General features: G+C 42.1%; 1 protein-coding gene and 1 pseudogene across 2 annotated transcripts in view; both read right to left on the reverse strand.

Annotated features, from left to right (window-relative positions):
• Window positions 1-26439, reverse strand: part of Morc2 (MORC family CW-type zinc finger 2) — a 57891-nt gene that overhangs the window by 18858 nt on the left and 12594 nt on the right. Inside the window, exons 2-7 of one of the 2 annotated variants that reach the window (XM_048343308.1) lie at window positions 21927-22308; window positions 14352-14405; window positions 13507-13541; window positions 6682-6750; window positions 6064-6154; window positions 2124-2232 (exon numbers count right to left, since the gene is read on the reverse strand). In XM_048343308.1, coding sequence (XP_048199265.1) covers window positions 2124-2232; window positions 6064-6154; window positions 6682-6750; window positions 13507-13541; window positions 14352-14405; window positions 21927-21994 — 426 coding nt within the window. In that variant the 5' untranslated portion in view covers window positions 21995-22308. Of the gene's footprint in view, window positions 1-2123; window positions 2233-6063; window positions 6155-6681; window positions 6751-13506; window positions 13542-14351; window positions 14406-21926; window positions 23417-26439 lie in introns of those variants that run through there. The other variant, XM_048343307.1, reaches the window with a different exon arrangement.
• Window positions 21587-21722, reverse strand: LOC125349791 (annotated as a pseudogene).

Genomic DNA, 26439 nt, shown 5'->3' on the forward strand with positions numbered 1-26439 from the left:
CCCTGTGTCCTTTGCTGCTTTCTCCTCTCCCTGATCTTTCCGTGTTGGCATGCCCAGATCCCAGGTCCTCTTCTCACTTCCCTCTCTCCTTTAAGTGAGCTTATCTACTATCAAGAAGCCAAGCACCCAGACTTTTCCCAAGTCCAGACTCAGACTTCACTTACATAAACTTATACTCTCCCTTCCAAACTGCCCCCTGCCATTCTTCCCCAGCTCTGGATAGTACACCATCCCCAACTGCCACATAAGATCCTTCAAATCACCCACAACCCCTTCTCTTCCTCCAATGATCAGTCACCTGTGGATCCTTTATTTCTCTCACCTACCTGCTATGATTCTCACTAGGTAAGCACAGCCAGGCTTTCTCAGCTTCCCACTTCAATGCTCACACACAGCCCCATCTTTCTAAGCTGACTTTTGTGAAGGCATCTGACACTAGCACACCCTACTCACTCAACAAAGCCCTGAGGTCAAGCCTCCCTGTTCCCAGAGGCTACCACCAGTCCCACCCTCACCGGACTTCAGGGCCTGGAGCAGGCTGTTTACACTGACATGAACAGTCCTCTACCAGGAAACATTTCTCAACACCCCAGCCCCACTATGCCTTCCTGTCCTACCTTCTCTAGGAAGCTTGTTTTTTGTTGCTACAGCATACCTCTCACTCCAGGTATGCTGTATGAAGTGACATACTGCACCAAAAAGATGGAAAAATCCATGGGCTTGCTAACTAAAGACAGTAAGAAAAGACAGGCTGCCATTTCCGACATGAACTAGTTTACTATGATTTTTTTAATTTGATATGATTTTAGATCTCAACAGAACCAATATGAATTCACTCACAGCTAATCAACCAGCTGAATTCCACCAGCTGCGCCACGGACCTCTTTCTTTCTACAAAACTTCTCAGACCCCCTCAAGCTCTGACTTCCATTACTCACAGACAGAGGGAGCTAAGTCCAGCCAATGGCCAGACACAACTTTCCTATCTCCCTCAATTAAGAAACAGCTCCGCAGATCTCTGAGCTACCCAGCCACAAAGAGAAGCAACTGAGTATGTGGGTAGCTTACCTTGTGAATTACTAAAATGTTTTTAAAATAATACGCTGGATTTATTATTAGGCCATTTTTCTAGCACAGCAATAATCTTTGGGGCTATGTAGCAGCCACTCCTAAAATGAGACTAACAGTCAGCTGCCACTTCTACTGAGCACACAATGATTTTTTTTTCCATTCTCTTGTCTACTTCACTACTTGCCTGGGCTCTATAGGTGTCTGGTCTATGGCTTCTGATACAGGCAGTTTCAGAACAACACATTCTCTCAAAAAGGAAAATGTACTCACAATGCAATGCACAAAATTACCATTATCTAAGAAAGACACCATTATTCTATTATTACTACCAGCTATGATTTTTTACCCAGCGCTCAGGAAGCCCCCCAAATTCTTTTTTTTTTTTTTTTTTTTGGCCAGTCTGGGAACTTGTACTCGGGGCCTGAACACTGTCCTTGGCTTCTTTTTGCTCAAGGCTAGCACTCTGCCACTTGAGCCACAATGTCACCTCTGGCCTTTTCTATATATGTGGTGCTGAGGAATCGAACCCAGGGCTGCATGTATATGAGGCAAGCACTCTTGCCACTAGGCCATATTCCCAGCCCCCCTCCCCCTCCAAATTCTTCACAGCTAACACGGCTCTCTGCAGTATTAGCTTGCACAGATGAGATCCAAAGGATGCTGCAGGTCTAGAGGAGTTGCAAATCCAACTCTTGGTTCCTGCCACTTGATGGCCTCATTCTCAGAAATAGATAGCACTTCAGTGCTCTCACATTTGATTTCTTGCCCCTCATAGTGGCTCATGATTATAATCCAGCCCAAACCATTAAAAAATGGACTGGGGGTGTGGCTTAAGTGGTACAGTGCTTGCCTAGCAAATGTGAAGCCCTAAGTTCAAATCCCATGAGCTCATACACAAAAAAGAGATTTTTCCTCTCACACTAAGCTATTATCTGCCTTACCTTCTGCCCAATTCATGTGCCCAGCTAGTCCCATAACAATGACCATGTGCTACAACCAAGCAGCCCTAGGAATCTGCAAGTAGCAATTCAGGCCAAAGGGGAATGACATACCTCATCGATGCCTTCTTCCTCATGAAAGGTGCGGGACAGGAAGAGACAGGTCATGGTGTCTTCTTTCTTGGTGAAGAGAATAAAATCTTTCCCAATACGCATTGAGCCTCTTTACAAAACCAAAGGAGAAAACTGGTTATTCTCGCAGGAATTCAAAAGCTCATCCTAAAGAGAAGTAAACCCCACTCCCACCCCTGCCACATGACTGAAACTGAGAGCTCTCCTCAAGGTCTCTAAACTGAGATCCGCAGCTCTGATCAGTCTTCATTCAGCCAACACTCTTTCCTTTGCTTTTCTGCTAGCTTGTAATTACTAGGCTTTACCTACAACTTTCTCAATCATACTTAGCCTCTCTTTCCATCTTTCATCTTTCCATCTTTCCAGTTATTTACCACTGCTCATGAGCATCATATTAGTTGGATTCTCAGCCTATCATCACAAGGAAAACAATTTACTGCTCTTGAGCTCAGGGTTCATCCCAGACACGAGGGTCACAATGTGCCGTATGCCATCAGATGCCATTTCAGTAGGTGGCACCAGGAACACATCCTCTCTCTATGTGGGCCAAATTCAGTTCCCATTCTGGCTTTCCTTAACTAACAAAACACGCTTCCTGTCCACTTAGCAAATGGTAGAACCAACAGTTCAATACCTATGCTCATGTATGTTCCAAAAGCCAGAATGAAGCCAAGGCTCAACCAAACACAGGGGCTTTTGACAACTGTGTTCAATGAGACTTATGACTGACTGGCTGATGTGTTAATAACCGCAGCCATCCTCTGTCTCAGAACTGCTTTGCCATCTGGAGCTCCTTTGGACAGGCAGGTCAGAACTGAGTCTTCCAGAAGCAAAAAAGTCTGGAATTGATAGCTTCCTCCCATCTTAACTACATTAATCCTTGGGGGGGGGGGGGGGGGGCAGCAGGGACAGGCCTTACGAGGCAGCATGAGGAAGAGCAGAAGCATGAAGCACCAGTGGGAGGTCTACCCACTCAATAGTAAGGCTGTTTAGCTTCTTTCTTCTCAGAAGCTTCCGGGGCTTTATGGCTATTATCTCACTATTAGTCCTCACAACATCCTCAGGAGATGACAGAGGTGGAAGCCTCGTTATTCTCATCTGAGCACAAACACAAACCAGACAGCATGCCAAGCACACAAATGAACGTCATGCCCCATTTCCCCAAGCACTCAGGGAAACTCCTGGGACACTTTCTAGAGATGCCCTGGGGGCTGCCAAATCCTGTTTCTTCTTCTCCTCCAGCACCCCAAGTGCTGGTATGGCTCCTTCTCCTTCAATTTCACAGTATTTCTCTTTGTTCCCAAAAGCTTATGACTAGCAAAAGGAAGTACATCTCTGCTTTCTGAAAAAGCTGTGCTTGCTCTAGCCTGGCAAAGACACTCTCTCTTTTCTTTCCTCTTTGATGATGACTATAGATAAAGTCTGGATACCAAGAACCCCAAAACCTGCTGGTTTCCCTGCTTCTCACAAGTCACCTTTTCCTGGTACTCTTTTCCAACTTCTGAACTGTTACACAGTGCAACAGACATTACATGGTTCCCATTTTAATGGAACCTTCACAAGTCTACTGAATATGAAACCTATAAGTGTTCCTTTCCAGTCTTCTATGTACTTTCTGAGTCACATTTCACTTGTTCCCAAACCTCCCTGTACAACAAAGAATGTCACATGTCAAAACCTCATTTTCTTCCTTTTTTGTCAGTTGTGGGGCCTGAATTTGGGGCCTGGGTGCTGTCTCTGAACTGAGCTCTTTTGCTCAAGGCTAGCACTCAACCACTTTGAGCCACAGCTCCACTTCGGGTTTTCAGGTGGTTAACTGGAGATACGAATCTCGTGGACTTTCTTGCTTGAGCTAATCTTGAATAATGATCTTCAAATCTCAGCCTCCTGAGTAGCTAGGATTATAGGTGCAAACCACCATTACCTGGCTAAAACCTCATTTTCTAGATTAGGAAAGACATACACTTAGAGAAGTGAAACTGAGCCCCAAGAACTGATAGGATAAGATTCATAGAGGATAACCCACAATCCAGATAGGAAATCAAGGGTTTCCACTAACTCTAGAGAGACCTCAGTTTTAGGAGGACTTAGATCACCTGTATGAGAATCCCTCGAGAATGTTCCCAGATGATTCACTTCAACTGGGAAAAATACAGTTCCCTTGATCCTATCAAGACTCACTAAATACTAAGCACAAGGGGCTTATACATGTTACTCTGAAAGATCATGGTTCAAAGCAAGCCTGGGCAGAAAAGTCAGTAAGAATCCATCTAGCAAAAGCTGGCCTGGAGGCATTGCTTAACTGGTGAAGTACCAGCCATGAACAAGAAAGCTGGGCAAGAGCACTAGACCCTGAGTTCAAGCCCCAGAATCAACAAAAAACCATTAACAATAACAAAAAAAGAATAACAAAAATCCCCACTGAATTAGGATAAGAGCTTGCCATGGAAAGATTTGAGAAGCTAGAAGCTAGAAACCAGACTAGGGATTCTCACAGCAATGACAGCAACCTTTAATTATTTGGTATGTATTATAATCTCTATTTATTTAAAAAAAAAAAAAAAAGAAAGAAACCACAGCTTACAGAAGTGGGTGAGACAAGATGTGAACTTTTGTCTGACTGAAATGAACTGAACATCAGCTCTAGCATATAAATACAGTTAGAAAGACCTGTTTCATATTCTAGCTGTGCAAATAGATGCTTACACTTTTGGGTAAGTCACTTCACCCCTACAAAACCCCATTTCATTTGAAAATGGGAATATAGTCCCTATGTATCACTAGGTTACAAGAATTAAGTGAGACCACCTATGTGGGGTTTTCAGCAGTGCCCAGACTAGGGTAAATGTTTATTTTTACCATCTGGTTTCTAATCTTGAGAGAAAAATCAAAGTCCAGGAACCTAGTCCCCGATTTCTTTGGAAGCATTCTCTTTCTCCTCCACCCCAGAAGCATATGGCACATGAGGCTCAATAAAGATTGTTTGTTTGTTGTTGTTTTTTTGGCCAGTCCTGGGGCTTGGACTCAGGGCCTGAGCACTGTCCCTGGCTTCTTGCTCAAGGCTAGCACTCTACCACTTGAGCCACAGCGCCACTTCTGGCCATTTTCTGTATATGTGGTGCTGGGGAATCGAACCCGGGGCCTCATGTATACGAGGCAAGCACTCTTGCCACTAGGCCATATCCCCAGCCCCTCAATAAAGATTGTTGACACATCAAACCATCAGCCTCTCTCAAACAAAACAACACATTTTCACAGCATGACTGGAAACGTGACTCCTAATTCCATTTGCACACACTCCAATTCCACTAAATCTTATTCCATCCAAAGGTATGTACAGCTGGAAATGAGCATTTCAGAAATAGAAACCTTCCTCTTGGGGCTTCACTCAAAACCAGAACAACATATTCCAAACACTTTATAAACAAGTGAGAACCAAGGGTTGAGGGAGTGGTCTCAGGGGATTTGGAGATATGAGGTAAGGGCCTTTCAAGAAATGAAAGATAACATCCACCCGGGGGAGTTCTTTCTCACACACACTGGCTCCTCAGTACTTAGCACAAAGCATGACATACAACAGGTCCTCAGAAACACTGATACCATGAAGTCAACCCCTCACCATCTTCTATGTATCCCAATTCCATAAAAGAACTACTCATGTCCTCAACCACAGAAGAATTTTCAGTACAAGGAGAGGCACAGTTCTAGACCATCATGCTCAGAGAAACACACAGCTTATTTTGACCGCTTATATTTTTCATTCTGTACAGCATGTTGAACTGGATAAGCAGTTGGTAAACTACTCCCAAATCACTTCTTTGTAATTTTTTAGAGTTACAGTCATGGAGGGGTTAGTGGGAGGACAGTAAGGGCATCACGTGTTTTTGTGTTCAGCCCTATGACGGGCTTTTAGTATACTTACGATTTTAACCCATTCCCATATTGCCCGATCTGAGTGGACTCCGGTGTTCGCTTGGCTGACTTCCCAAACTGGATCACACTGGCAGCATCACCTGAAGTGGCAGACACAAGAGAAAGTGAGAAGTTGGTAATTATCTCCCAGGCTTCTCAAAGTCTAAGGTCTAAGCCTTGTTAAATCCAGGTATGGTTGTGTGTGTGCTAAAATCTCTCTCCGAGAGAACTGGCAACCATGAGGCACATGGAGGCCACAGGCATGGCTTGTCAGGACTATTGTTGTGCCATGTTTTCTGTTACCAGAACATGGTAACAGGCTGGGAGAGACCTCAATCCTTCTGGCCTCAGAATGTTGGGCAAACAGATGAATACCACATCAAGAGACAAGTAATCTGACTTCAAGTTGCCATTCAGATTGTATCTCCTATGTTAGGGCAGGACCTAGCAGATACACAGTGGAATTAAACTTGAGATGATGCAACTGGTCTCTCACTTGCCAGGTTTCTCACTTCCCCTACAGCAACACTGAGGCCATAGAAAACAAAGTTTAGTAAGTATTTAGTAAGTATTTTATAAAAATGGTTTATGTCCTCCCCAAAAGAAAAAGAATCATCTCATCACTTACTCGGATCCATTCCTGCTCCATCATCCAAAAAGCAAAGCATAAATCCTCCTCGAAGGTCCTCTCGTCTTTCTATAAAAAGAAGCTGCCATTAGTAGGCTGTTCTTCACTAGAGGTCAGCACCATGGGTATGAACCAAAGAAGAATCAATGTGAAACTTAGTACAAAAGGGTCAGGTCAAATCTAGCTTCTCCTGTCCTAGATGATGTGAATTTCAAAACTCTTCAGGATATGAATCTCATCCCAAAGTTGTTCTAATGCCAATGTATAACAAAGATTTGAGAGAATCTTAAGAAGGTGGTATGTACTACCTAGTCCAGCATATACCCATACCGGGGCCCACTGAATATGTGCAATTTCACATATAACATCAGTCAGCCTTGTCTCTTAGCCTGGATTACTATCACATCTGCCCTATGCCATGGACTCCATACTCAGTAAAGTACTCTACTACATGCTGTTCAAATTCAGAGGGTATCCCTTTTACTTTGCGACTTAAATCTGGGAAAGCCTTTAGTAAAAAGGATGAAGCGGATCATGATATGACACAATGGAAGCAGCTACCATCTAAAAGAATTACTATATGACATTAATATATGCTCTTCTCCAGGACAACTACAACTTGGGGGCTAATTTGTACTCATCACTTTTCCTACTAGCAATGGGTCCTTGAAAGGGGGTGAAATGATACAAGGTACAGTGTGGCTGGACCTGTCTGATTACAACAGTCCTCTGGAAATAAGATCCAACAGCCATGATAAGACTTCCTGGCTAACAAGAAAGAAGTGGCTGCCATTTCAGTGGGAAGATGAAGTACTTCTCTCAGCAGATGTCTCCTGTAGCAACATGTGGTAACCCAAAGCAGCCTGGGTCTGGCATGTCAAAGACAATGAAGAAGAGATTCCCAAACAGGGAAGGTGTTAGACTAGTTTCCAAAGTACATTTTGACTTAATAGTAGGTGCTAGTCTTAGAATCAGAAATAATTATGAAAGAAAGACTAAAGCAGAGGTGGAAGCAGGGGATCCAGACTAGCTTAGCTAACATCAACCACCCAAGTACAACTTGCTGTTCATGGTCCACTGCTTGGCACAGGGACAAAAGTAGCACTGCTACTAAAAAGGAAGGAAATCTTTAAGTATAAAAAGGACAAGCCTAAGGGTATTTGGAGCCTCATTCATAACAGAGGACTTTTTTTTTCTTATTCTCACACCAACCCTGTACAACTATTACTGCTGGCACATCTCTTTTAAATGCTCTTTGTCCTCCCCTCAGGCCAAAAACTCAAGTGAGTTATTATTGCCCCCTGGCAAATAGACTGGTTAAAATAATTTTAAAATGCTATTTGAAAGGGCTATAAACCACAGAGATTTTCAAGTATCTTAGTGTTCAGGAAGCTGAACACGCATCTCAAGTGCCTCTTGAAAGTTCAGGGTGGAGGGTCTTCCTGGAAGCACTACTAGTAAGAAAATTTCTCCTCATTACAATGTCTCCTGTTACTAGAGAGTCCAAATGAGATGTGGTAAGCAAGAACAAATACAAGAAAAGTAGGGGGGAAATATCAGTGTTTCCATCTGGCAGAAGCAAAATGCTATATTGAGATTCAAGCATAGAGTCTGCTGGCAGTAGAGTTCTAACTTTAGCTTAGAGCCATTTGCATACACAATGCCATAAAAAGTACATGAAACTCTAGGATCTTGAAATTGGCTCATACCAAATACATCTGAAAAGTCCCCAAGATTACTGGCATTCCTTGAAGTACCTAAGAAGCTACTTTCTAAGCCTTGCAAGCTGTTTCAGCACAATCATCACTTAACAGTGGCTCAAGGACTTTTTAAAAATGTATTTTACAGGGCTGGGGATATGGCCTAGTGGCGAGAGAGCTTGCCTCGTATACATGAGGCCCTGGGTTCGATTCCCCAGCACCACATATACAGAAAACGGCCAGAAGTGGCGCTGTGGCTCAAGTGGCAGAATGCTAGCTTTGAGCAAAAAGGAAGCCAGGGACAGTGCTCAGGCCCTGAGTCCCTGAGTCCAAGGCCCAGGACTGGCAAAAAAAAAAAAAAATGTATTTTACAAGAGTTAAGAGACCATATGTTAAGACCATATAATGACTGTAAATGTTCAGGAGTGTCCAGGTCCGGAGAGACTAGATAATTCAGAATTAACTTCAATTTATAAACAGTATGGTGTCTTCATGTGGTGGTGAGGTACATGTAAACCACTCTTTATACAATGACTACTAAAAACATTCTATGGTAGGGATAAGAACAGTGACCAATACAGATAGATGTGCCTGATATCTTCATGGAGTTTGTAGTCTAATGAATTCTAATTTCTGTCACTCTGCAGCAGAGGAGATAAAGGATGGGAGAGTTAACTAAAGGAGAAGCTGGGGCAAGAATCCACAAGAGCAAAACATAATGTGCCTCAGAATCTAAGAAGAGCTTGTAAAAAGACACACTCTGGGTTGGACCTTAGTCTGACTGCACAGATCTAAGGTAGGGTCTGAGAATTTACATTTTTTTCTAGGTATTGAAATGTTCATGGGGTGAAACACCCTTTAAGAAACACTGATGTAGCTCCAGCAAGAAAACTCAGCAGGAATCCCTGCTCAAAACTATCTCCTCAGACATTCCACTATTCATTCCTTAACAGTTGCTATTTGACCAATCAACTGAGTGATTCCTAAAGCTTCCAACAAAAAAATCAGGATGGATGAGAAATTCTAAATCAAGGAAAGTATAAAAGCAGCTGGGGTTGTATGCGCCCTTCCACAGGTACCTCTTGGAAACAAGAAGAAAAAGCCAAATTGGCTTCTTCACAACTGTTTCAGGTCCTGATGGCAGCTATGCAAGGTTATCAGAACTAGGTGGAAAACTGAACTTTTAAATTTCTTTTTTGACACAGGATCTCACTATGTAGTTCAGGTTTACTGGGACTCTCTGTGTTGGTTTTGAACTTGTGATGCTTCTGCCTCAGACTCTCAAGTGTTATGATTATGGTCAAGCACACCAGCAAAGGGCTGCACTTCTAAACTCCTCTAAACACTTGTCAGTCTAGCTTCTCCAGCCAAACCTGATACCCCTCCATTTAACTCCTGCTGAGTTGGAAATAGGTGAAGAGACAGGTATAGTGGTGTACAACCTGAACTTCCAGTACTTAGGAGAGTGTGATAAGAGGATCTTGACTTTGAGGCCAGCCTGGGCTACATACTGACACCGTCTCAAATGAAAAGAAAAAAGAAAGTAAAAAGAGATATGAAACAGAGCTCTAAGTCAAAGTTGTAAATGATAAATAATGGTGTCCTTTACAGAAGCTGTTATGAAATGACATGCAAGTTCTTCATTTTTATTCTGTAGTCTTAAACTTCACATACTCCAAATGAGCAGAATTGGTTATTTCACCTTTGTTTAGTCTCCACTTACTATCGTCTTGGATCACAAAAGTGATCCCTCTTAGAGAAGGCAGGTTACTAACGCTCCCAGAAAGATGAAAAAGTCAATAAAGGGGCTGGGAATATGGCCTAGTGGCAAGAGTGCTTGCCTTGTATACATGAAGCCCTGGGTTCGATTACTTAGCAACACATATATAGAAAATGGCCAGAAGTGGCACTATGGCTCAAGTGGCAGAGCAAAAAGAAGCTAGGGACAGTGCTCAGGCCCTGAGTCCAAAGCCCAGGACTGGCCAAAAAAAAAAAAAGTCAATAAAAACTCAGAATCTAGGCCAGGCACCAATGGCTCATGCCTGTAATCCTAGCTGCTCAGGGGGCTGAGATCAGAGAATCACAGTTCAAAGCTAGCCCAGACAGGAAAGTCCACAAGACTCTTTATCTCATGGAAGTAGAGCTATGGCTCAATTGCCGGGGGGTGGGAGGCGGGGGAGAAAAAAAAAAAAACACTCAAGAGAGTGTCCAAGCCCTGAGTTCAAGCCCCAGAACCTGCACTAAACAAAACTCAGAATCCTCATGTAACAGGCAGGCACATCTTCACGGTCAGGTTGTAACTAATAATACTTTGGGTAAGTGAATACCTCTGTACTTTGAAAGACTGGCTCCTTTCTCTTCCTAGCTTGTTGTGTTTTTTGTTTGCTTGCTTGTTTGTTGTTGCTGGGCTTTTTGTTTAAAACAGGTCTAACTATTTAGTTCAAGCTGGACTGAAATTCACCATCTTCCTGCCTCAGCCTCCTACTGCTAAGATTACAGTTGTGGTATCATGCTCAGCTTGCCCTTCTTAGATTATTTGATGAGCTTCCCAGGTTCAATGTCAATCCAGTTTCTGAACAGGAGATAAGACAATACTTTTCCTCACTAGAACTATAAAAGATTATGATCCCATTGCTTTTATCTTTCCTTTGAATGCAGTTAGGCACTGAGGTAAAGTGTGAGGTAAAGTGTGAAGTTCAGGATACCTCCACCAATACTTGCAATCTCAAAATACTATGCTGCTTTCTGCTTCCATCACACCATTTAATCCTTAACTACCTCGACTGTTCCCTTAAGATCTAGTTACCATTTTCTAATCATTTGTAGTGTGTTAATTGTCCCTCCAATTAGAGACCAAGACCTAATTAGAGCAAAGGCCTAATCTCATGCACTCTACATTTCCCAAAGCACAACAGGAGGAACACTAAGCTCAGAACAAATGAGCACTGGGCATTTTTCAATTAAGTTAAAATCCAACTGTTGTGCATCATTCTGAACAACAAGAACTATATTTTCTTGTAGAAATCCACCCACTGAAGGTGGCATGGGGGGAGATAATCTTTTCTTTTAATGTTCTTCCAAATACTCAGGTATGAGTATGTGTTGCTGATATCATACATCTTTGGAGTGAAGGCCCACTTTTCTCTGCCTCATCACCTGTGCAATGTTTAAAACAGCCTCTGTTCTTTTCAAAGTAACTGCTACCATTGTTGAAAGCACATTCAGGTGCAGGTTGAAAAGGCACTGTCTTTACTAACCTTCTTAACATTCTTCTGTTGTACCACTTTTTCCTGTTTCTAAATCTAAATAGCGTCACAAAGTGAGACCCTGTCTCAAAGGTGGGACCACTTTTCAACAGAGGACTTTCAGAATTGAAGAAGTGTAGCTGATATGTACATGTTCTGAATATTTTCTTTGTTCCAAGTATTTTATTTATTTTTTGGCCAGTCTTGGGGCTTGAACTCAGGGCCTGAGCACTGTCCCTGGCTTCTTTCTGCTCAAGGCTAGTACTCTGCCAACTTGAGCCATAGTGCCACTTCTGGCCGTTTTTCCCCCCTATATATGTGGTGCTGAGGAATCGAACCTAGGGCTTCATGTGTACGAGGCACGTACTCTTGCCACTAGACCTGTTTCAAGCACTTTATACATGAGAACTTCCGGATCTATCTGGAGCTTCTCCATAATTATGTGACATTAAAGGTTTGAGAACTATTACTTGTGTACTTGTTCCCAATCATCAAGTGAGTTCATGAAGAGGGGCTGATAACTATATAACTATATAACACTGTGTAACACATAAAACACACAGACTTTCAGAAGCAAGACAATGTTATTTAAAATACGACCTCAGCCAAGTGCAGTGGCTCACAGCTACAATCCTAGCTAATTGGGAGGCAGACATGAGAAGGGACACAAGTTGAGGTTGGCTGGGAAATAGGCGTGACCTCATCTCAACCAATAGTTGGGTGTGGTGGTATGCACCTGCCATTCCAGTTATGTAGAAACCAAAAATAGGAGGATCACATTGGTCTATGTTAGCAAAAACACAAAGCCTATCCCCAAAATTAAAGCAAAAGGGCTAAGGACATGACTCAAGTGATGGAGCAGCTGTTTAGCAAGCAAAACGCCTTGAGTTCAAACCTCAGTCCCAAGTACATTTCCCACTATACAGTGTGTGTATATACATGTAGATATAGGTAACTCTATAAATACACACACACACACACACATACACACACTTCTCGACAGATTTCAAGAAGTGTTAGGATAAGTCATACCAGTCTAACTGGGTTTAAGAGCTGTCTTCCTCTATTCTGTCTCTAGATTTTTAATGTTTAAATGACCAAAAATGGTGTTGGTACAAATACCAAACAACAAACTATTAAAAATAAATAAAAGGCCAGCCAAATCTGAGGATCACAGCTCAAAGCCAGCTTGGGCAAGAAAGTCTGTGAGACTCTTATCTCCACTAAACTACCAAAAAGCCAGACTGTGGCTCAAGTGGTAAGTGCTATCCTTGAGCAAAAGAAGCTCAAGGACAGTACCCAGGCCCTGAGTTCAAGCCCTAGGACCGGCACAAAAAAAATAGTAACTAAGGATTTTTTTCATTGTTTCAACTATTCTAGGAAAAAAGAGAAGATCTTGCTATAAAACAATCAAAAAGCAGCTGTTATAGGTTCCAACTCAAACTACACATTCCTTCCTATCAAGGACAGGGTTACCTGAGGCAAAACCAGTGCTACCTCACTGGCAGCTCTTTTCTGCAATGGATACCAGCTACACTCTGGCTCGGACCGTTGTTTACCAAGCATGGCAGGAGAAAAACCCCAACAAAATCTCCCTTTCCAGCAAGAAAACCAGAACTCAGTCATTTCAGTCCTCGCTATTCGACTCCATAAGCCCACAATTCTACTGGTGCTTCATGCACACAGATTAGGAGATCTACTGCTAAGTTTCCAAACCAATATTCTTGGTTTCCATGACATGTCTGATGAGCTTTGGCCTGTTTCTACCTATATCAAAGAGATTTTGCCATTTCCCAGACTCCAGAAACCAATTATTTCTCATCTTCTTGGGTACTTATTAAGAACTGGACATTAGAAGAAAAGTTTAAGGTGAGACTTACCAGCATAAATATCTATTCTGGTGGCATCAGCATCTCTGCAAAGAGAAAGGCAAGAGCCAAAAGAGAATATGAAATATCAATCAAGTTAATTGTACAGGCATTGGCAACTATAAGCAAGTTCACTCAGAAATGATTTCAAAATACTATGAACTCTTATCCTCCTCTTCCTGCATAGTCAGGAATGGCCAATAAGTTGCATGCTTGAATGTTATTTCCATATTCAAGAATAAGAACTCCAAGACAGTGTTTTCATAGGATAGCCAAAAATAAAATATTTATTGACTAAGATCTTGGACTATGAATGAATCCCAACTTGTATTTAGTCTTTCTACAGTGACATTTATATGCATCTATCACTAAGAACTATTAACAGTGCTAAAGAGTGATTCCTTCCAAGTACAGCTCCTAACAATGATGTTCTGGGAAGATACAAAACTCTGGCCTAGTTACACACACACACACACACACACGCATTCATTAGTGAACTGCCTTAGAAACACAAATTAAAATCACAGCTCATCTGTCCCATTAGTTTGCCTCCTGTTTCTATCATATTTCTTTGCTTTTCACAATTATTAAACTCTAATACACAAAGGAAGGTGGTTAGGGAGATGACATTGACTATTTTTAGGCTAGGACAGAAATAATAATGAGCAAATTTAAGCTAATCAAGAAACAAAATGGAAGTGCCAATTAATGTGCTAGTAAAAATTTTTGTTGCTAACAGGCCCGTTGGGAGTTGCAGCTACTACAGAAATGTCTTCTTCTCAAGTCTTCAGAGAGCAAAGGTCACAGTGATCCAAAGTTTCCATTCCAAGCAGTTTATATGCTAGCAGAGTACATACCTTGCATTATCAACCAATTCAGCAAGAGCACCAAACAGGAATTCATGAGTAGTTCTGAAATTACAAATGCAGACACTCAGCAAAAGAATTATGAATAGATATTAATTCCTACTAAACCAAAGCTCTAAATATATAAGAGATTTTAGGAAAAAGGAAATAAAAATCTCCATTTGCATTATTGATTTATACTACTGAGTGGGTGTGTGTGTGTCCAGTCCTGGACTGAGGCTTGAACGCAGGGCCTGGGTGCTGTTCCTGAGCTCTTTTGCTCAAGGCTAGCACTCAACCACTTTGGGCCACAGTGTGGATTCTCTTGCAAGGGGTGGCTTCAAACCATGATCCTCAGATCTCTATCCTAAGTAGCTAGAGTTACAGGCATAAGCTATCAGTGCCCAGCTATGCAACTGAAATTTCAAGATTTTGTAGAATTCCCTTCAAGTGGTAAGCAAGTCCTTCTATCTGCTGAGAAATGTTTACTCTTCCTATTTTGAGTTGAGCAACCTATTCTAAAGCATTAAAACTCTAAATGTACTAAATGTTAAAAGTAGAGATATTCTGTCTAGAAAAATGTTTGTATTTTATATTTCCTTACATTTTGCTTTCGGTCAGGTTCTACATACCTCATGGGAAGAATCAGAAGTATACATTACATGTGTACACATCTTTACATTGTGAATGTAGTACTTGGGTATTTTCTCAAACTGAACTTTCAGCAGTTTCCTAAAAGAAATGATCATTGGCTCCCTCTTCTAAAAGGAATCAAACAGGATTCCCAGGAGACCACACCAAGATCTTGTCCTTAAAAAGGATAAGAGAGCATTGAATTCCTTTCTTTAATGTCTTTAACCAAAACTTGAGAAAGTCAGGATTACTATTATTCTCTCCTGCTTTCAAAGGAATGCTCTTGCTTTAAAACTACACAAAAGCATATGTGTTTCCTTTTCCAATTCACACTTTCTTTAGTTTGTGCCTTTTCCAGAATAGTCTTGATTAAATCTAGTAGCATATGGTCACATAGAGCCACCTAGAAAACCAGCTTGACTTTCATCTTGAGAAAATACAAAATCACTGACTCATACAACATTTAGCATCATCAATTTTTCCTAAATATTCAAGTAACTATTTCTGCTTTTTTTTTCTTGGCAGCCAATACACAAAGTGAACTTTTCTAAAAATGAAGAACACAACATAACAATATTAACTAACCAGCATCTAAAATCTCTAATCATATCATTATATTGTCATAATATTTTCATACTGTTATAAACTGTAAAAACATTTATTTATAAAATACTCAACTGAACTGTCCAGGATACAAGATACGTTTTATCACCAAATAACTTAAAAAGTAGTAGAGTTTGAATTCTTCTGGCTAAAATGTAATTCTTTTCTTGTTTAGGTCCCAGATAGGGACTGGAACTCAGTACCTGCTGTTTTTGCTCACTGGCTATGGCTCTACAACATAACCACTCTTCCAACCTCTAAAATGCAATTCTTAATTATTTCACAAGGAAAAACTCAATTTCTAAAAGCAAACCTGCCTAAAAGAGCCATATGTTTATATTTAACTCTCAGCTGAACATGCTGGTATATGCCTGTAATCTCAGCACTCTGGTGGCTGAGACAAGAGGATCCTAAATTCTAAGTTAGCCTGGGCTACAGAGTGAAACTCTGTCTCAAAAAGAAAAATGTGAATCTAAGAATTGCTCTCAAGCTTTGAGTTTTCTACTAGTCTGATTGATAATGACTCATAAACTTACAAAGTAAGTTAGTTTTCAATACTCTGAATCCTTTTAACTAAGAATTGCTGCTTAGGCATATAAAATAACCAATTCTGTTGTAATATTTCTTACTTAAAATGAATCAGTACTCTAATGTTAGGTCAAGTAATCTCAGAAATACAGCTCCTGGAGAGAAAAAAAGCACTTCTGTACTAAGAATAACCGTAATATCCAAAAGCACTAGATTTGGAATGTGAACAAAAAAATGAAGTTTCTAGCCTTTGGTGGCAAGAACAGTGCATAGGAATTATCAGAAAAATTAATTGACACCTCCTGCCATGAAGGCATGGAAACTAAAAATAAAACAGCAATTGTATTTCGGCACTACCTATTCCTGATAATTGCAAATGAAAGCAGTATTTAGAATGCAGTAAGATCTCAAAAAGACAAGAACGAACTACTTCTAAATTTTCAGTGTTTTGTAAAAAGTTTAGAAATATGTCTTTATACATGTAGAATCTAAGAAAGAATTCCAGAGACTTGAAAAAATTCCAAAGTTTTCTTGTCCCACATAATATCAAATTGGTCCACACATACATATTTCAAATATGCTAACAGATACCTTTAAGTGACAAATTTTGGTAAGATCAGACATTCAATTAATAATAGATCTCTCAGATGCTAACATGATAGTTTGAAATATTTCTTAAAATCAAAAAAATGAAAGCATGCCAACTGCAAAAGTTCCCTTTTTTAAAAGATATTTTGCTAAACAATAATTCAATTTCAAGAGAGGTACTCATTTTAGATGGCACTTGAGATATGTATCAAAAGAAATTATTTTCTTCATAGAACTAAAATTCCTTTGGATGTGATCCAAGAAAGATCATCCATCTGGTAGAAGACATTTTTTTTTTTTTTTTTTTTTTGCCAGTCCTGGGGCTTGGACTCAGGGCCTGAGCACTATTCCCTGGCTTCTTTTATCTCAAGGCTAGCACTCTGCCACTTGAGCCATAGTGCCACTTCTGGCCGTTTTCTGTATATGTGGTGCTGGGGAATCGAACCCAGGGCTTCATGTATAGGAGGCAAGCACTCTAGCCACTAGGCCATATCCCCAGCCCCGACATTTATTTTTATTAACTTCTGCTTTCAACTGGTCATGCCATAGTAGAAATAGTTCTGCAGCTCAGCATTTCCAATGACAAATTCATATGTAAATTAATTAGCTTGTTATCTAAGGACAATGGTCTCCCTATTTATAGTCAGTCACCAATAGATTACCCACAAGTCCATAACACACTGGCAGTTTTTGCTGAGTTATTGGTTATGTTAAAAAAGAATTGCCTTAGTTAAAGAGAGTGAATTTACTTTGTTAAAAAGAAACATGGGGGGGCTGGAGATATAGCCTAGTGGCAAGAGTGCCTGCCTCAGATACACGAGGCCCTAGGTTCGATTCCCCAGCACCACATATACAGAAAACGGCCAGAAGCGGCGCTGTGGCTCAAGTGGCGGAGTGCTAGCCTTGAGCGGGAAGAAGCCAGGGACAGTGCTCAGGCCCTGAGTCCAAGGCCCAGGACTGGCCAAAAAAAAAAAAGAAACATGGGAATAGGGTTCTGGTGGCTCCCATCTGTAATCCTTGCTACTCAGGCTTAGGATCACAGTTCAAGGCTAATATAAGCAGGAAAGTCTGTGAAACTTCTTTCAACCACCAAAAAAAGCTGGATGTAAAGCTGTGGCTCAAATGGTAAGAGTATTAGCCTTGAGAAGAAAAATAAAAGCTCAGGGATGGTGCCCAGGTCCCAAGTTCAAGCTCCAGAACCAACACACACAGAAAAGTTCTGTCTCTGATCTTACAAAAATTCTGGAGCAACTATTTTACATTCAAATGGCTTGTAAATGATAAGAAATTGAAGTCTCTGAGTTGACAGTGTTCTCTAAGTTCACTTTACATATGGCTAAAACAACTTAGAAATATCATATGTCAAAGATAAGTTAGGGGCTGGGGATATGGCCTAGTGGCAAGAGAGCTTGCCTCCCATACATGAAGCCCTAGGTTCCATTCCCAGCACCACGTATACAGAAAACGGTCAGAAGGGGCGCTGTGGCTCAAGTGGCAGAGTGCTAGCCTTGAGCAAAAAGAAGCCAGGGACAGTGCACAGGCCCTGAGTCCAAGGCCCAGGACTGGCAAAAAAAAAAAAAAAAAAAAAATCAAAGATAAGTTACTCAATGTGTCAATAAAGACATAAAAAATAGCCATCTTGGAAGAAGAGGGATAAGAAAAAACAGGATTCTGATCAAAATACACCATATACGTGTATGGAAATGTCATGATAAAACTATATACAGTTTAATAAATGCCAATTTAAAAACTTTATATGGAAAAAAACAGCCACCTTAATTAATACTTAAGCATCCTGCTCCATCAGATCACACAGTGGATGTCAAATCAAGTGATTTAGGATATACATCTTATGCTAAAGGATATCACCACCACCACAGTAGCAACAGTATTCATAAAATCCACCACCAAAGAGTAGTTAACAATGTAAGATGACTTTTATGTAAAGACTCTAAATTTACTAAGAATTTTTCTGCCTTAATGACTAAAATCACAATACACTAACTTGGGGTTTATATAAACTAACATAATATCTGGGCATAAGTGGCTCACATAATCCTAGCTATTTGGGAAGCTGAGATCTTTGAGGATCAAGATTTAGTCAGCCCAGGAGACAGATCCTCAAGACTCTTATCTCTGATCAACTAGCAAAAAGCCAGAACTGGAGGCTGGTTCAAATGGCAGAGTACCAGTTGTAAGCAAAAAAGCCAAGTGAGAGTGAGGCCCTGAGATTAAGCCCCCAGTATTAGCACAGATGTGCTACTAATGAGCTACTAATACTCCCCATTATTTGATGTGCACCATGTATGAGCTAAAAACTTTATATCATTTGACAGTGTCATTATAAGCACTACATTACCAGATTAGCTCCATAGAGGAAAAAAGAAATTGAAGTTCAAGAAGCTGATGTCCGTCCAAGGACCCAGCTATGAGTCAGTCAAATCTAAGCTGAACTACCTCCTGAGACCAGACTTTTCCCTAAACCACAATGACGTCCATCCTTCTACTTTGGGCTTTGCAAGTCTACATTAAATAGGAGGTAAACAAGACACCATTTCTTTCCTAATTCATAATTCAGCAATACTGCAGATGTCGCACATCTTAGAATGGTCTTGTAGTTTAACATTTTAACAGAGCTGACAAGGTACTTTAATAGCAATTTTTCTTCCCTGAAGGTGTCTCACTAAGCTACCTAACATGGAAAGTTCATCTTCCACTACTGTAATTAACATTACAAGTAATAGCAGGCGAGAATTAATTTTTTCATTTCCTCTGAGAATAAATGTCCATTCAAGTTATTACAACAAAGAAATCTCTTGAAATTAGTTACTAACAAAACAACCCAGATGCCAAGCCTGTGGAATGTGCTAAAATTCCAGCCTTGAGGAGACTGAAGTAGAATATGGACTTTGAGGCCAGCCTGTGCTACCTATTAAGCCTGTCTTAAACAAAAAAAAGCAAAAACAAACAGAAGGGGAAAAAAACTGTTCTACTGCTATTTTCTTCTGTTTAAGACTAGACACAGGGCTGAGAATAGTGGCAAGAGTGCTTGACTCGTATACATGAACTCCCCAGCACCACATATACAGAAAACGGCCAGAAGTGGCGCTGTGGCTCAAGTGGCAGAGTGCTAGCCTTGAGCAAAGAGAAGCCAGGGAAAGTGCTCAGGCCCTGAGTCCAAGGCCAAGGACTGGGGAAAAAAAAGACTAGACACATTCAAAAGCAAAACAATTTCAAAGGTCAAAGTTGTGATCTAGATAGGAAATTCCAGACCTCCCAAAATGATATCCAACATTATGTTCAAGCAAATAATTTCAGTTCAATATGGGTAGGTAAAACTCACAAAAAAAGTTCCCCAACACTACCTTGAGCACATAACTGGTATTTGATTCTTTGCCTTGGCACTGCCCACTTACCATTAATAACCTATGCAATAACAAAAGAAAAAAAAAGGGCAGGGAGAAATAGCTCATAATCCTCAAATTAGATAAGCAAACGCAAAATCTTTTAAAGCTAAAAGCAAAGTCTTTTAAAGTCTAAAAGTGCTTTATAGACAAGAAAGCAGGCCCATCTAAGTAAGACTGACTGGATCAGCACTTTTGTTTAAAAGCACTAAGCACTGAGGCCAAATCAATTTTGTACTTCAAGGTACCTCTAATCTGACACTCAGCAGGTGTAACCATTGGTACATTATCACTTTGAGACTATTTCCTCAAATAAAAAACAAAAATAATCACTAATCCACAGGTTTCCAATGGCATGAAGCAATCAACTGTCGACCCTATTATTTTACTGCATAAAACCTATGGTCAAGCTGGAATAAGAACTCAAGACGCCGAAAGAGATTTTATGGTCTTTTGAGATTTTGGCTCTGATCTATTGTTTGAAAGTCTAAAATGGAAGTCATTCATGGAACAAAATCATCTATAAACATCTAAGAAGCCTTCATTTGAAGGCCATTATATACAGCAGTTTGAAGATAGAAAAATGATATTGAAGGTTTTGCCTATGGTTGTACTACCGCCTTTGACCAGTGATCTCATCTAACTAGGTTCTAGATTCATCATCTATGTGGGAATTGACCTGTGGTACCTTCTCTAAAACTGAGCTCAATAAAAAGCTTTCTAAACAAAGCTAAACAAAACCACCCTCAGCATGTGGCAAATCACTTAACTACTCAAAACTGAAAAAGTATTTCCCTGACTAGAAAAGGAGGGGGGGAGTTGGACCTCATGAAATTCATCATAATTAAAATAATAGCATCTGCCACAAAAGCTAAAGTTCACTGTATGATTAATGGATACGTGAACACTCAAATCTGAAAGTGGTTCTTCAACTAACTCTGGGACATTCATTTAGGTGTTCCATCACCTCATCTTTCAACATAATTGTAGAATACTTACCTTAATCTCCAAAATAACAGATGAATGTATTAAAACAGAAAACTTTTGACCCCACTGGACAACCTAAAGATAGTGGGTTTAAGGATTAGCCGTAAAATATCCCAGACCAAACTGAAATGATGTCTTGATGAACTCAAGAAGCATGAACTGTACAGCATGACTCTGTGATTCGACTATCTATAAAGGGTTTCCATAGTACAAACCATACTGGAATGTAGGGACTTATGGGCCAGGAAGATAAAGCCAACTGCTGAAAAAAAAGTTTTCTTGTCCTAAAATGGTCTAAATGTATTCTTTTTGGTTAGAAATACTTATCAACTTTACTGTCTATAAACTGTTGTCACTAGAGGAAGAACTGTTGGTGCTAAAATAGTCTAACTTTCGACGATCCAAAGAGCAGTACTTGCAGACTTTCTACTAAACACCTGAAACAACTCAGTAAAACTGACTTCACACAAAATCTGTACTTAGAATTCTTTTTGTTGTTGTTTTAGGGGAGAGCACGCATAGTCCCTATCAAAAATTACGCAGTCACATTTCTCCTATGAGGAGAAATCGCAGAGGTCAGCGAGCCCCAAGTGCAATGGACCCGCCTTGCCCTGGGAAAACCACCTGCCTGTGTACTTAGAATTTTTGATCCAGTAAATGAACATCAGATTCTTCTGGATTAGCAATATTTCACTGGTCTCAGTTCTTCAGTACAGAGCTCAAGATATCCAATGTTAACACTCCAGTGATACATCCCAGAGTGCAAACGCAAAAAAGAAAAACGTTTTTTCCTGTGCTGAAAGGATTTCCATATTAACCTGAATGGCCCCTATAAGATACTTACGAATTTGTGTGCAGATACTCAAAAGTTAGTTGAGCTCTATTCAGACTGCTGTAATTTGTGAACGCCATGACTTGGCAAGGGTCTCCAAATCTTCTACCCACTACTCAAAAAGACATGAAACTCAACAAAGTTTCCAGGATTCAGTCCAGTAAAGGTTAGGTCTGTGCGCTTAATATCAGCTGAGACAAGTTACCTACAACCGTGTCCTCCTTCTAAGTAATTTCCTAATCTTCTCAACAATTATGATGGAATATTTTGGAAAGAATTACGTCATAAACCCGTGTCCTAAACAAGTCCCTGTAGAAGGTTCTGGAGTCGACGACGGGGTCTTGGAGTTGGTGGTTTATTACTGCTTCATCTTGACATTCTTCAAGTCTTTTTTCTTTTAATTTGTAATGTGTTGATTTATTATTGTTGCTCTTGTCCTAAATTCCTTGATTAGGAAAACTTACCAACCCTGAATTATTTACCCAATTCTGTCATAAAATTGAACATTCACTCATGTCTTGGCCGCCGGTGACGTCAAGATCCTTCAACAGGCTCCAGACAGAAGACCACGAGGTCGCTAGAGCACATATGGCGCCAGTTCCGGTTTCTCTTGGCTTCCCAACTGAAGCGTGGCAACTGGCCGATCCAGCTGGCGTCGGCGCCCGGATCGCCACCGCAGAGCCGTGGGGGTCAAATTACCTCACAAAGACCCGGATGCAACCGCCTTCCCGACGGTCCCGCCCCAAACCCCTCAGGCGGGGGCCGCGCCCCTCCCCCACTTCCCGGGGCCTCAGTCCCGCGGCCGCCTCCTCGCGGAGAGAAGTTAGTCCCGGCTTTTCGGGGCCCGGATTGAGGACCCAGGTGCAGGGACCACGCGAACGGGCGTTTCCCGGCGCTCGCAGCTGCCTTTGTCCCTCCCCGCGGAATTGGAACTCAACAACCGCAGCGCGCTCTTGGAACCATGTGCTGCCGCCGCCGCCTCTGCCGCTGCCGCCGCCGCCGCCGCTACCGTCAACGCCTCCGCTGCCGCCGCCCGCGCACTGCGCTTGGATGAATTGGAAGAAGGACTCAGCACCTCGAAATTTTGCTTTTTTTTCCTCTCTTCTCGGAGTCTGCCGCTACCGCCACCTCACTCACTGCTTTGTCTCCGCTAAGTGCACACAGCCCCGGCCACCTCACTCACTCCCCGACGCCCCAAACCCCCGAGGCCTCCGCGGCGCATCCAGCCAATCACAACGTCCGAGACTCCTCCCGCCTCCGCCCAGCTACCCCGCCTATTAATTGGCAGGCAGTGTGTGCCCACGTGACCGGATCTTGGTTGGCCGGACCCGCCCCTGTCACGTGACAGCGCGCGCGCCTCTCTTCCTGCTTTCCTGACCCCTCTCCGCCATTTAAAGAAACAGTACCGGGGGCGGGCCGAGCGACGCAGCCGGGACGGTAGCTGCAGCGCGGACCGGAGGAGCCATCTTGTCTCGTCGCCGGGGAGTCAGGCCCCTAACTCGAAGAAGCCCTGGCGCGCCCTCCCCCCCTCCCCGGTCTGGTAGGGCGAAGGAGTGGGCGCGCGGTCGATCGAGCGATCGGTTGGCGGCTCTTTCTCCTGCTCTGGCATCCAGCTCTTGGGGCGCAGGCCCGGCCGCCGCGGCGTGCGCCCGGTGGCCGTTGGCGCTCGCGCCGCGTCTTTCTTCTCGTCCGCAGAACTCGGGCGGCGGCCTATGCTTTTGCGATTCGACGAGGAGTCGTCCGGGTGGTCGGTGGCGGCGGGCAGTTGCTCCGCCCCGCTCCCGGGGAGGCGGCGGCGGCGGCAGCGGCGGGTTTTGGCGCGACTGGGGAGGCGGGGGTGGCCGGGTCGGGCCTGGAGGCCTGGCGTCACCCTTCGGGGCCTGCAAGGACCCAGTTGGGGGGACAGGAAGGAGCTGGAGGATGGTTGGTGGTGGGCTTCCTACTTTGCCTTTTTCTCCTTATGCCACCTTAGTGAGAGGCGGGAGCTCTGTCGGCAGCTCCGGGGTGGGGATTCGAGCTCTGGAGTCGGAAGAGCTGGGTTTGCTTCCGGGCCCAGCCATCAGCTGGCCGAGTGACTTACTTTAGGCAAGTCGCTCAGTAATTTTGTCTGCGCCTCAGTTTCCTCCTCTGCCTATCAGTGTGTGTGGGATTGAAAGCGCTTTTTAAACTATAAAGCGTCGGTATTATGTGTCAAGGACGATTATTGTTTGTAGAGAGTGTGTGTGTGTGTGTGTTAATGCTTGAGTTGTAAGAAAACTTAGCAATTGCCCATTCCCTGAATTTGATACCTGGGAAACCTTGGAGTTGCAGATCTTGAGACTCCGTGCATAGACGCAGCAGTCTTTGAGACCTTGCATTCTAAGGAATGATGATCCATCGCTAGCAAGTTTTCAAAGGGGGCTGTGACCCAGAAGAGTTCACAACACTTCCTCTGTGCCACAGTGAGGAAACAGGACTAGATGTCATTTGGGACCCTTCACAACCAATTTGAAATACCTTCTCCCTCCCCTCCTCCTGTTTTGAGTCCCTGGGATATGTGAGCTGTTTCTGTGCATAATGAGTATGGGGTAACATTTGCCCCAACCCTGCTGGGCTTCTGAGTCGTGTCACCAAGGGGTGCCTGAAGCATGGCTGAGGCGTAAGGTACAGTAGCACCCAATATAAAGCAGCTACTATTCAAAGTGGGTGTGTTCTGCAGTATGAAGAAGCGTATTTAATCTTTGGCCTAGAAATCGTTTTGTTTTCTGCTGCTTATACTGGTGCCTGACTACAGTCCTGTCTTTTTCCTTGACCATTTTCCATTGACCATGGTTGCCATCTATCATTTGCTCCTGTTTTGTATCCCTAGTTTGCGTGGTTGGTAGTGAACAGGCTTATTAAAATGGTGCTGTCAAGCCCAGCTAATTAATGGTGCATGTGGATTTTAAGTGAGGGGGCTCACTGGAACTGACTGAACCAGGAATGGAAAACTTGAAAGATGCTTTGGGAGTTTTTTTTCTTTGCTAATTGGAAGTTAACTTGCTCTGAAAAGTTTTGCTAGAACTGCTGAACTTCAATTTCAGATATGGAAGTGATTCACAGCTTGTTTCTGGCCTGCCTTGTATTCTTATTGCTTGCTGGTGTGTTACTGAGATGGCAAACTGCTATGTTTTGTTTCTTTGTTACTTGTCAGCTGCTTTTTATCAAAGTCCAGGTCATTTTCCAGCAAACACTAAAAATGTTTGAACAGTTGAATTTCAAACATTTTCATTTTGTGGAGTGGTGCTTACCAAGTGGTACAGCTCTAAGCAAGTGAACATTTCTTAAACACATTTGAGTGCATTTTTTATGATTAGATGTTTGCTAATTCAGCTATTTCATTCAAATGTCCGAAAAGAATCAGGCAGAGATATGATTTCACTTCCAGAGAAATGACTTTTGGAGAAACATATTGCCCTGTAGCTCTTTTATAATTAAGTCTGGATGTACCTCAAAAAGAATATTAAGACTGTGGTGATAAGCAACCTTCCTCTGGAGAAAGGAGGAAAAAAACAACTGGAACTCCAAAGCTTGAAGGTCTGTGACAAGACAGGAGATGTCCAAGATTGGAACTTGAGGCGATTTTGCTTCGGTGTTCTGCAGATGTTGGAGCAGATATCGTTCAGTTTATCAGCAGCCATGGACTCCAGATTCTCAAGAACTGGACCTGTGACCCACAAGAGTTTGTCAAGTTGGGGCAGGAACTCTGGAGGTAGTTATTTTTCACTTTTGGATTTTGGAATTGAGGACCTTGCTGTGAGGAAATTAACAACTGAGCATGCACTGCCACCAGCGCTGTTACTGGAAATTAGAAAACCTGCATTTCTGTCCAGACTCATGCAAACTGACCACACCATCCAAAGTGAATTACGGTACTTGACTTTGTCCAAAATGCCTTATTCACTATTTCTGCACTTATGTTCATACGCTCTTTCTCTACCCTGAAATGCCTTTTTTTCTGATTCACCACTTCTCACAACTCTGCCATTTTCCTCAGTATTCAACCTACATGCTGTCCTCCCCATGAATCTCTTTAGCCAGAATATCTTTATAACTTCTGTTACATCTTCGTAATCTCTTGTCTATCTTTGTATGCAAAAATCTTGTAAAACAGTTATTTGCATGCTCCTGTTCTCTCTGTAGACAGCAAATTCTTAGAAAGGAATAGCGTTGGTTTTATCCACCTTTGTCCATACATTCCATCACTTCTGATAAAGTGTTTGTTAGAAAGGAGAAGTTTAGAGAGCGGGCCACTTCTGAATCAGCACTTAGTGTGTGTAATCACTGCATAATAACTAAAATTACTCTTGGTTAAAAGGAATCACTAACTGGACTATGTTTCTTAATATTATTTCATGTTTTACTTTTTTACTTGGTGGACAAAGAAAAGAGCTTTATTAATAAGCTCAAATGTAGGAAGATCATAGGTTCTCACCTTCTCACAACCATCTTACCCTTTTCCTTATGGGAGCATCTTTGTATGATTTGTTAAAGGAAGGTATGTGGG

This window comes from Perognathus longimembris, chromosome 3 (assembly GCF_023159225.1).
Source record: "Perognathus longimembris pacificus isolate PPM17 chromosome 3, ASM2315922v1, whole genome shotgun sequence".
Taxonomy (NCBI): Eukaryota; Metazoa; Chordata; class Mammalia; order Rodentia; family Heteromyidae; genus Perognathus; species Perognathus longimembris.